This window comes from Salvelinus sp. IW2-2015, unplaced genomic scaffold, assembly GCF_002910315.2.
Source record: "Salvelinus sp. IW2-2015 unplaced genomic scaffold, ASM291031v2 Un_scaffold7951, whole genome shotgun sequence".
Taxonomy (NCBI): Eukaryota; Metazoa; Chordata; class Actinopteri; order Salmoniformes; family Salmonidae; genus Salvelinus; species Salvelinus sp. IW2-2015.
In genome coordinates this window covers 1-11,891 of record NW_019949211.1, presented here as the reverse complement: position 1 = coordinate 11,891, position 11,891 = coordinate 1, and the positions used below count along the sequence as shown (strand labels likewise).

Below are 11,891 nucleotides of genomic sequence, written 5' to 3'. Positions count from 1 at the left end.
AACAGCCTCCACTCTTCTGGGAAGGCATTAATATGGAGTTGGTCCCCCTTTGCTGCTATAACAGCCCTCCACTCTTTATGGGAAGGCTTTAATATGGAGTTGGTCCCCCCTTTGCTGCTATAACAGCCTCCACTCTTCTGGGAAGGCTTTAATATGGAGTTGGCCCCCCTTTGCTGCTATAACAGCTCCACTCTTCGGTGGGAAGCTTTAATATGGAGTTGGTCCCCCCCTTGCGTCGTATAACAGCCTCCACATCTTCTGGGAAGGGCTTTAATATGGAGTTGGTCCCCCCTTTGCTTGCTTTATACAACAGCCTCCACTCTTCTGGGAAGTCATTAATATGGAGTTGGTCCCCCCTTTGCTGCTATAACAGCCTCCACTCTTCTGGGAAGGCTTGAATATGGAGTTTGGTCCCCCCCTTTGCTGCTATAACAGCCTCACTCTTCTGGGAAGGCTTTAATATGGAGTTGGTCCCCCCCTTTGCTGCTATAACAGCCTCCACTCTTCTGGGAAGGCTTTAATATGGAGTTGGTCCCCCCCTTTGCTGCTATAACAGCCCTCCACTCTTCTGGGAAGGCTATTAATATGAGAGTGGTCCCCCTTTGGTCGCCTATAACAGCCTCCACTCTTCTGGGAAGGCTTTAATATGGAGTTGGTCCCCCCCTTTGCTGCTATACACACCTCCACTCTTCTGGGAAGGTTTAATATGGAGTTGGTCCCCCCTTGCCTGCTTATATACAGCTCCCTCTTCTGGGAAGTCATTAATATGGAGTTGGTCCCCCCCTTTGCTGCTATAACAGCCTCCACTCTTCTGGGAAGGCGCATTAATATGGAGTTGGTCCCCCCCTTTTGCTGCTATAACAGCCTCCACTCTTCTGGGAAGGCTTTAATATGGAGTTGGTCCCCCTTTGCTGCTACAACAGCCTCCACTCTTCTGGGAAGGCTTTTAATATGGAGTTGGTCCCCCCTTTGCTGCTTACAACAGCCTCCACTCTTCTGGAAGGCATTAATATGGAGTTGGTCCCCGCCCTTTGCTGCTATAACAGCCTCCACTCTTTCTGGGAAGGCATTAATATGGAGTTGGTCCCCCTTTGCTGCTATAACAGCCTCCACTCTTCTGGGAAGTCATTAATATGGAGTTGGTCCCCCCTTGCTGCTATAACAGCCTCCACTCTTCTGGGAAGGCATTAATATGGAGTTGGTCCCCCCTTTGCTGCTATAACAGCCTCCACTCTTCTGGGAAGGCATTATAATGGAGTTGGTCCCCCCTTTGCTGCTATAACAAGCCTCCACTCTTCTGGAAGGCTTTAATATGGAGTTGTCCCCCCCTTTGCTGCTATAACAGCCTCCACTTCTCTGGGAGGCTTAATATGGAGTTGGTCCCCCCTTTTGCTGCTATAACAGCCTCCACTCTTTCTGGGAAGTCATTAAATATGGAGTTGTCCTCCTTTGCTGCTATAACAGCTCCACTCTTTCTGGGAAGGCTTTAATATGGAGTTTGGGGCCCCCCTTTGCTGCTATAACAGCCTCCACTCTTCTGGGAAGGCTTAATATGGAGGTTGGTCCCCCCCCTTTGCTGCTATAAACAGCCTCCACTCTTCTGGGAAGCGCATTAATATGGAGTTGGTCCCCCCCTTTGCTGCTATAACAGCCTCCACTCTTCTGGGAAGGCATTAATATGGAGTTGGTCCCCCCTTTGCTGCTATAACAGCCTCCACTCTTCTGGGAAGTCATTAATATGGAGTTGGTCCCCCCTTTGCTGCTATAACAGCCTCCACTCTTCTGGGAAGGCATTAATATGGAGTTGGTCCTCCTTTGCTGCTATAACAGCCTCCACTCTTCTGGGAAGTCATTAATATGGAGTTGGTCCCCCTTTGCTGCTATAACAACCTCCACTCTTCTGGAAGGCATATATGGAAGTTGGTCCCCCCTTTGCTGCTATACAGCCTCCACTTTCTGGGAAGGCTTTCCACTAGATGTTGGAACATTTGCTTTGTGGGGGTATTTCCAATTGCATGTGCCCTTTCCAAATCATGTCCAATCAATTGAATTGACCACAGTGGTGACTCCAATCAAGTTGTAGAAACATCTCAAGGATGATCAATAGAACAGGAAGCACCTGAGCCAATTTCGAGTCTCATAGGAACTTTCGCAATGTCGACAACAAGCAACAATCCCGGTCAGAAGATACTATCGTTAATAGGGACTAAAGGGTAGTTAGCATCGGGGCTCTTAGCAACCACTCCCGGTCAGGAAGATACATATTGTTAATAGGAGCTAACGGTAGTTTAGCATCGGGGCTCTTAGCAACACTCCCCCGGTCAGAAGATTACTATTGTTAATAGGAGCTAAAGGTAGTTAAGCATCGGGGCTCTTAGACAACACTCCCCGGTCACGAAGATACTATTGTTAATAGGAGCTAAAGGTAGTTAGCATCGGGGCTCTTAGCAACACTCCCCCGGTCAGAAGATACTATTGTTAATAGGAGCTAAAGGTAGTTAGCATCGGGCTCTAGCAACACTCCCCCGGTCAGAAAGATAGCTTATTGATAATAGGCAGCTAAAGTAGTTAGCTAATCGGGGGCTCTAGCAACACTCCCCGCGGCAAGAAGAACTATTGTTAATAGGAGCTAAAGGTTAGCTTAAGCATCGCGGGCTCTTGGCAACACACCCCGCGGTCAGAAGATACTATTGTTAATAGGCAGCTAAAGTAGTTAGCATCGGGGCTCTTAGCAACACTCCCCGGTCAGAAGATACTATTGTTATAGGAGCTAAAGGTAGTAGCATCGGGGCTCTTAGCAACACTCCCCGGTCAGAAGATACTATGTAATAGGAGCTAAACGGTAGTTAGCATCGGGGCTCTTAGCAACACTCCCCCGGTCAGAAGATACTATTGTTATAGGCGCTAAAGGTAGTTAGCATCGGGGCTCTTGCCAACACTGCCCCCGGTCAGAAGATACTATTCGTAATAGCGCTAAAGTAGTTACGCATCAGGGCTCTTAGCAACACTCCCCCGTCAGAAGATACTATTGTTATAGGGAGCTAAAGCAGTAGTTAGCATCGGGGCTCTTGGCAACACTCCCCGCGTCAAGAAGATACTATTGTTAATAGGGACTAAAGGTAGTTAGCATCGCGGGCTCTTAGCAAAAAACTGGTCGTTAGAACTGTCAACACACTACAACTATAAACTGGTCTTTAGACTGTCCACCCTACAACTATAAACCGGTCTTTAGACTGTCACCCTACAACTATAAACGGTCTTTAGACTGTCAACCCTACAAACTATAAACCGGTCTTTAGACTGTCAACCCTACAACTATAAACTGGTCTTTAGACTGTCACACTACAACTATAAACTGGTCTTAGACTGTCAACACACAACTATAAACCGGTCCTTAGACTGTCAACCCTACAACTATAAACCGGTCCTTTAGACTGTCAACCCTACAACTATAAACTGGTCTTTAGACTGTCAACACTACAACTATAAACCGGTCCTTAGACTGTCAACCCTACAACTATAAACCGGTCTTTTAGACTGTAACCCACAACTATAAACTGGTCTTTAGACTGTCAACCCTACAACTATAAACCGGTTCCTTTAGACTGTCAACACTTACAACTATAAACCGGTCTTTAGGACTGTCAACCCTACAACTATAAACTGTTTTTTAGACAGTTCACACACTACAACTATAAACTGGTATTTAGACTGTCAACACTACAACTATAAACTGGTATTTAACCTGTCAACACTACAACTATAAACTGGTCTTTAGACTGTCAACACTACAACTATAAACCGGTCTTTATTTGTAAACTCTTGCATAATATGCGGGGAATTGTTGATTTGGGAGAAGAAGAAGAAACGATTTACGATCTTGGAATCCTGGAGGAACTGGGACAGACACAAGGAAAATAAACCTTACCCGACATAGCAGGTGGTGTTGTGATGCTATTTTTGGATCGTGTATTTTCAGATTATAGTTCATGACTGTTCCTTTTTTCTGTCGGTCCGACCGGGTTATAGTTGTAGGGTTGACAGTTTTCTTCTTCTCCCAAATCAACAATTCCACGCATATTATGCAAGAGCTTACAAATTTGATCAATTACTGCATTAAACAGTGAAATCGTCGCAAATGTGTCGCATAAAACTGACCAATCACCGCACTASAAAAAGAGGGCTCGCAATTTCAACCAATCCACTGCACATTTACCGCATAATATGGTTTAATCAAGTCCAGAAACTTTTCCCCTCGTCAGCGCATTTGTGATAAATTGAACAAAATCATTGCATACTGCCATGCAAAATATCAGAATTGCCGCAGCAAAATCAAGCATTTTTTGGCCCACAAATATCACCCAAAAAAATCACCAGGAAATCCTGGAGGAACTGGTCTTTCCTATAGCTAAAGATCTGATAAATTATGTTGGGATAGAGAGGTGGAGTATTGTGTTRAGTGAATATTACCAGGAGAAAAAACCCCACTAGAATATAGATGTGTTTTAATGAGATCAAATCACATTTTGTAGACCAACAGTGAAATGCTTTACTTAAAGGGTATTTTTCCAACAATGCAGAGTTAAAGATACAACAATATATAGAAATGGTAACAAGTCAAAATAACATGGCTATATACAGAGAGTACCAGTACTGAGTCCATGTACCCTGCATTAGTAATGAATACAGAGTCAGTAACAAGTCAAAATAACATGGCTATATACAGAGAGTACCAGAGTATGTGGACACCTGTTCGTCAAACATCTCATTCCAAAATCATGGGCATTAATATGGAGTTGCGTCCTCCTTTGCTGCTAAAACAGCCTCCACTCTTCGGGAAGGCTTCCACTAGATGTTGGAACATTGCTGCTATAACAGCGCTCCACTCTCCTGGGAAGGCTTTCCACTAGATGTTGGAACATTGCTGCTATAACAGCCTCCACTCTTCTGGGAAGGCTTTCCACCAGATGTTGGAACATTGCTGCTATAACAGCCTCCACTCTTCTGGAAGGCTTTCCACTAGATGTTGGAACATTGCTGCTATAACAGCCTCCACTCTTCTGGGAAGGCTTTCCACCAGATGTTGGAACATGCTGCAGGGACTTGCTTCCATTCAGCCACAAGAGCATTAGGAGTCGGGTACGGATGTGTTGATGATTAGGTCTGGCTCGCAGTTGCGTTACCAATTCATCCCAAAGGTGTCGATGTGGTTGAGGTCAGGGCTCGGTGCAGGCCAGTCAAGTTCTTCACACCGATCTCGACAAACCATTTCTGTATGGACCTCGCTTGTTGCACGGGAATTGTTATGCTGAAACAAGAAAGGGCCTTCCCCAAACTGTTGCCACAAAAGTTGGAAGCACAGCCCCAGACCATTATTCCTCCTCCACCAAACTTTACAGTCGCACATATGCATTGGGGCAGGTAGCGTTTTCCTGCCATCCGCCAAACCCAGATTCGTCCAGCGGACTGCCTGATGTGTGAAGCGTGATTCATCACTCCAGAGAACGTGTTTCCCACTGCTCCAACTTTTACACCACGACGCTTGGCATGCCATTGACTTGTGTGCGCGCTGCTCGGCCACGGAACCCATTTCATGAAGCTCCCGACTAACAGTTCTTATGCTGACGTTGCTTCCAGAGGCAGTTTGGAACTCGGTAATGAGTGTTGCAACCGAGGACAGAGGATTTTTACACTCTACGTGCTTCAGCACTCGGCGGTCCCCGTTCTGTGAGCTCGTGTGGCCTACCACTTTGCAGCTGAGCCGTTGTTGCTCCTAGACGTTTCCACTTCATAATAACAGCACTTACAGTTGACCAGGGGGGCAGCTCTAGCAGGGCAGATATTTGACAAACTGACTTGTTGTAAAGATGGCATCCTAAGGCCTTGACTTTTTCTACTGCCAATGTTTGTCTATGGAGATTGCATGGCTGTGTGCTCGATTTTATTTTACCTGTCAGCAACGGGGGTGTGACTGAAATAGCTGAAGCCACTAATTTGAAGGGGTGTCCACATAACGTTTTGTGTATGTACCTATAAGTAGGGAGGGGTAAAGTGACTCGGCAACAGGATAGACAGACTGTAGCGTGTGTGTGTGTGTGTGTGTGTGTGTCAGTGTAAGTGTGTGTGAGTGTGTGGGCAGAGTCCCGTGTGTGTGAGTGTGTTGGAGTGTCATTGTAAGTATGTGTGTGTGTGTGTTGGAGTGTCATTGTAAGTATGTGTGTGTGTGTGTTAGTGTAGGTATGTGTGTGGGTAGTCCAGTGTCTGGGGTAGAGTCCAGTGTGTGTGGGTAGAGTCCAGTGTGTTCCTAGAGTCAGTGCAAGAGAGTTATTAGCTATTTATCAGTCCTGTTTAGCAGTCTTATGGCTTCGGGGTAGAAGCGGGTCCAGGGTCCTGTCGGTTCCAGACTTGGTGCATCGGTACCGCTTGCCGTGCGGTAGCAGAGAGAAGAGTCCTATGACTAGGGAGGCATGAGTCTTTGACAATTTTTAGGGCCTTCCTCTGACACCGCCTGGTATAGAGGTCCAGAAAGGCAGGAAGCTTGGCCCCAGTGATGTACTGGGTGATGCAGCCAATCAAGATGCTCTCGATGGTGCAGCTGTAGAACTCTGAGGATCCGAGAGCCTTTTGGCAAATTTTTTCAGCCTCCTGAGGGGGGAAGAGGAGATGTCGTGCCCTCTTCATGACTGTGTGGGTGGACCATGTTAAGTCCTTAGTGATCGAACCTTCCTTGCGGTTCCTGCGCTTGATTAGTATGGTCGGCGACTTCAACTAAAGTTCCCTAAAACCTAATGTAACCTAGTCGAGGCATAGCTGATCCTACAGAACAACACGTTAAGAAGGTCAAAGTGCAACTTCTTCACTCGTCAAACTTTTCACTTGGTCACGTCTGGATAACACTGTAAGGCTCTGTAATAAACCATTTATACAGCATTTATAAAAGTGTTTGTTCACCATGTATTAATCATCAACYCCAAATGTATTAGTAAAAGTATTTTTTTGCAGTCCCTAATCTAAAATGAGTTTGATTTATTCTTTATTAAATGTTTTGAGTGACCAGTGTAATTTCTCACTAAAAGACGAGCAACATTGGTACCCGAGTAACAGAAATAAAAAGCACAGAACACAGGATGTTTAAGGAAAATATACATTTGTGACTAGCTTTAGTAAAACATTAACAAATGTGGAAGTAACAATGATAAAAACAGTTTATAAATGATTTATTACAGACCCTTAATATAAAGTTATCCACATTTGAAGCACCTTTGAATTCTGGGTAAAAAAAACTAAAAGTTGAAGAACAAAGAAAATGGAGAACAACATTTATTTTTGCAGATTTATTTTTATTTTTTATCTTCAAAACAAGAGGGGGGAAAAATAAAATAAAAACGTCCCTCCTTCATTCAGTTGGTAGTTTAAATTAAAACAGAGGTCATTGCAACACAAAATAAAAATAAAAACAAAGGAACTTGGTTGATGAATCTTCACAGTGCATTAACATGGAACCTTTAAAATCGTATCCCATAACACCCTCCAGTGGATCTCTACCCCCAGTCCAGCTCAACTAACAACAATACTCACATATTGTCATAATTGTGTAAATATAATTCAGGTCTCATAAGACCTACCTCTAGGGTTGAACAACTCTGGGTAACTCCCCCCCACAATTATTTTTTATTATTTTTAAATCCCAGATTCCTGAAATCAAGAATCAGAAGGAAATCTGGGAATCCTACAACCTGGGATTTCTGGAATCTGGTGAATTATGGGAAATCATTTAGCAAAACAGAGGCCTACACTACCTCTAGGTCACTCTAGCTCAGTCTCTTACAGCAGAGTACATAGACCTACAACGACTCTAGGTCACTCTAGCTCAGTCTCTCTACAGGCAGTAACATAGACCTACCACTAGGTCACTCTAGCTCAGTCTCTCTACAGCAGAGTAACATAGACCTACCACTCCCTCTAGGTCACTCTAGCTCAGTCTCTCTACGGCAGAGTAACATAGACCTACCACTACCTCTAGGTCACTCTAGCTCAGTCTCTCTACGGCAGAGTAACATAGACCTACCACTACCTCTAGGTCACTCTAGCTCAGTCTCTCTACAGCAGAGTAACATAGACCTACCCTACCTCTAGGTCACTCTAGCTCAGTCTCTCTCACAGCAGAGTAACATAGACCTACCTCTAGGTCACTCTAGCTCAGTCTCTCTACAGCAGAGTAACATAGACCTACCACTACCTCTAGGTCACTCTAGCTCAGTCTCTCTACGGCAGAGTACATAGACCTACCACTACCTCTAGGTCACTCTAGCTCAGTCTCTCTACAGCAGAGTAACATAGACCTACAACTACCTCTAGGTCACTCTAGCTCAGTCACTCTACAGCAGAGTAACTAGACTACAACTACCTCTAGGTCACCTCTAGCTCAGTCTTTCTACAGCAGAGTAACATAGACCTACAACGACCTCTAGGTCACTCTAGCTCAGTCTCTCTACAGCAGAGTAACATAGACCTACCACTACCTCTAGGTCACTCTAGCTCAGTCTCTCTACAGCAGAGTAACATAGACCTACAACTACCTCTAGGTCACTCTAGCTCAGTCACTCTACAGCAGAGTAACATAGACCTACAACTAGCTCAGTCTCTTACAGCAGAGTAAACTAGACCTACCTCTACCTCTAGGTCACTCTAGCTCAGTCTCTCTACAGCAGAGTAACATAGACCTACCTCTAGGTCACTCTAGCTCAGTCTCTCTACAGAAGAGTAACATAACCTACCTCTAGGTCACTCTAGCTCAGTCTCTCTACAGCAGAGTAACATAGACCCTACCACTACCTCTAGGTCACTCTAGCTCAGTCTCTCTACAGCAGAGTAACATAGACCTACAACTACCTCTAGGTCACTCTAGCTCAGTCTCTTTGCATATCTGACATGAAAGATGGTATTTTCACTCTAGAGAATGCATATCTGATTAGATGGTATATTGTGTGTGTCCATAATGCTCCACTAATCGGGATAGTAAGATGGTATATTGTGTGTGTCCATAATGCTCCACTACATCGGGAACTAGTTGCTATTTGGGGTGCATCCCAGGTCGTAGAAAGTCTTGAAAATAATCTGGGGGGGGGCCGGGGGGGGGACAAATCAAATCTGGGGGAGGGGCCGGGTCAAATCATCTGGGGGGAGGGCCGGGGGGGACAAATCAAATCTGGGGGGAGGGCCGGGTGGGGACAAATCAAATCTGGGGGGAGGGCCGGGGTGGGGGGTACAAATCAAGGTTTAGCAATTACATCCTTTTTTTAAACACACAAAAAAAATCTAAATCAAAGTTGAAGCATCATTCAAGTAAACCGATCGTCCAAGCAACAGCCAATGTTGAGCAGAGTCTAAAAATTAATGTTTTATACATCAGCCTTAAAGTCATTAAATTAATTCAAATCCTCAGCACCCCCCCCCCCCCCAGATAAAGTGTTGAAGTAGACAGCTTGCAGAGCAGAGCGGTTTGAAGTCCTCTATACGATCTACACTACGGGGGTCCCGTCACAAATGACACCCACATCCCCCTACATAGTGTCCTGTATAGGGAATAGGGGCCCTGGTCAAAAGGAGTGCCCTGTATAGGGAATAGGGGCCCTGGTCAAAAGGAGTGCCCTGTATAGGGAATAGGGGCCCTGGTCAAAAGGAGTGCCCTGTATAGGGAAGAGGAACGGTATTTGGAATACAGGCTGTGTGACGCCTCTGAGACCTTCTCACTGACAGGAGGCGAGGAAGAAAAAAAAACAAATCTCTTTCCTACAAAATGGCACCCTATTCCCTTCTTAGTGCACTAGGGTTTGTCCAAAGCCTTTAAGTCGTGCACTAGTTAGGGAATAAGGTTTAGGCCACGAGCCTTGCGGCTGAAACGTGGTTCGAAAAACGCTTCACAACGAAATGTCTCATAAGGCTACGCTAGCCATTTGGTCTCTTCCTTTTCTCTCTCCTCCTCCTCTTCCCTCCTCCTCTTCTTCTCTCTCCTCCTCCTCTTCTTCTCTCTCTCTGTTATTATCCTTGTTCTTCTTGTTCTTCTTCTTGTGTTTGTGTTTCAGTCCTGTGACGTCACCCTCCTCAGCGTCCAGGCTCGCCTGTCTCTTCTGTTTTCTATCTTTCTTCTTTTTCTTCTTCTTCTCCTTTTTATCTTTCTTCTTCTTGTCTTTCTTGTTGCCCAGGCTACCGACAGAGCTGGCGCTGCTGCTACGACTTCTGCTGCTACCCCCATGCTCCGCTCTCTGTCCCTCCACCGCTCTCTCTCCCTCCACCGCTCTCTCTCCCTCCACCGCTCTCTCTCCCTCCACCGCTCTCTGTCCCTCCACCGCTCTCTGTCCGCCCACTTTTTTCTCTCCCTCCTCCTCCCCCCTGTCCTCCCCCTCTGAGATCTCTCCCTCGCTGTAGTCAGGTTCGAAGGCTGCCTCATCAGTCTCTCTGACCAGGTCAGAAGGAGGTCTGGAAGAAGGGACCGAGGGAGGAGGTCTGGAAGGGACCGAGGGAGGTCGTGAAGAAGGGACCGAGGAGGGAGGTCTGGAAGAAGGGACCGAGGAGGGAGGTCTGGAAGAAGGGACCGAGGAAGGAGGTCTGGAAGGGACCGAGGGAGGAGGTCTGGAAGAAGGGACCGAGGGAGGTCTTGAAGAAGGGACCGAGGGAGGAGGTCTGGAAGAAGGGACCGAGGGAGGAGGTCTTASTTTAGGGTGCTCTCTCTCCCTCTCCTTCTCCCTATCCACCCTTTTCTCTCCCTCCTCCCTATCCACCCTTTTCTCTCTCTCCTTCCTATCCACCCTTTTCTCTCTCTCCTCCCTATCCACCCCTTTCTCTCTCTCCTTCTCCCTATCCACCCTTTTCTCTCTCTCCTCCCTATCCACCCCTTTCTCTCTCTCCTTCTCCCTATCCACCCTTTTCTCTCTCTCCTCCTCTCTCTCCTTCTCCATCTTCTCCCTCATCCTTTGGATCTGCCACTCTCTCTCTTTCTTTCTCTCTCTCTCTCTGACAGCTCGGGGCACCCCTGCCCTGTTGTCAGTCCTGGGGGGCTGTAGGAGTGAGGCTGGGTGTTGGGGGAGCTTTCCACCACCGCTCATCTCCTTCTCTAGGTTTCCTAGGCTGGCCTGCTGGCTTTGTCTCCCCGCCGAGGAGCGCTCTGCTCTGGGCTCTTCTCCCTCAGCCTTCCCCCTCCCGGGCTGGTTCTCCATGGAGCTGGAGACCTGAGGAGAGGGGTATATGTCTTGCGTCGTGTCCCCGCCAGGGCTGCTCTCGCTGGGTCTGGTGGGCTCAGAGGATCTCTGGGTGCCGGAGGAGAAGGAGGAGGAGGGGTCAGATGGAGGTGGGTCTCTCTCGGAGACGGGAGAGTTACTGCCTAGCTCGCCGTGGTCTTTGTGTTCTCTGGTGGTCTCAGAGCCTCCCTGAGATCTCTGGGTGCCGGAGGAGGAGGAGGGGTCAGATGGAGGTGGGTCTCTCTCGGAGACGGGAGAGGTATTGCCTAGCTCGCCGTGGTCTTTGTGTTCTCTGGTGGTCTCCTGGTCATCCGGTGGTCTACGGTCCGTAGAGTTGGCGTTACGGTCAACGGTGGACGAGGTCTGGTCGTTGTTGTCTTTGTGGTCGAGGTGGTCTCTCTGCTTGTAGTGTCTCTGCTTGTAGTCTCTGTGCTCCTTGGCTCTGGGGTCCGGGGCTCTGGGGTCCGGTGGTCTGCGGTCAGAGGTTGCTTTGTGGTCCCTGGATGAAGAAACGGGTTTACGATCGCGTGAGTAAGAGTGTGAGGAGGAAGAGGAGCTCTTTTCACTGCTGTGGTCGCTCCCTCTCTCCCCAGTCCTCTCTCCTTCTCTCTCTCCAGTCCTCTCTCTCTCCGGCCGCTGAGAGGAGCTCTTTTC

General features: G+C 47.2%; 1 protein-coding gene and 1 long non-coding RNA gene across 8 annotated transcripts; both read right to left on the bottom strand.

Annotated features, from left to right (window-relative positions):
- Positions 1-7,319: 7,319 nt before the first annotated feature.
- On the bottom strand, positions 7,320-9,138 carry LOC112079425 (uncharacterized). Of its 7 annotated transcripts, none has more exons than XR_011479241.1 (6): positions 8,774-9,138; positions 8,667-8,729; positions 8,419-8,626; positions 8,179-8,362; positions 7,894-8,121; positions 7,320-7,790 (listed from the first exon to the last, which is right to left on the bottom strand). It is a non-coding gene; the product is annotated as an uncharacterized lncRNA (long non-coding RNA). The 7 variants fall into 7 exon arrangements; XR_011479238.1 differs by having other exon boundaries at positions 8,419-8,636; positions 8,677-8,729; XR_011479237.1 differs by having other exon boundaries at positions 8,667-8,727; positions 8,830-9,138.
- A 485-nt stretch (positions 9,139-9,623) lies between these two features.
- On the bottom strand, positions 9,624-11,888 carry LOC112079426 (zinc finger CCCH domain-containing protein 13; the record flags this gene model as incomplete). Its single annotated transcript, XM_070442330.1, has 1 exon — positions 9,624-11,888. A coding segment is annotated over one exon (1,953 nt), but the record flags the coding sequence as incomplete, so codon positions are not given.
- Positions 11,889-11,891: the final 3 nt, after the last annotated feature.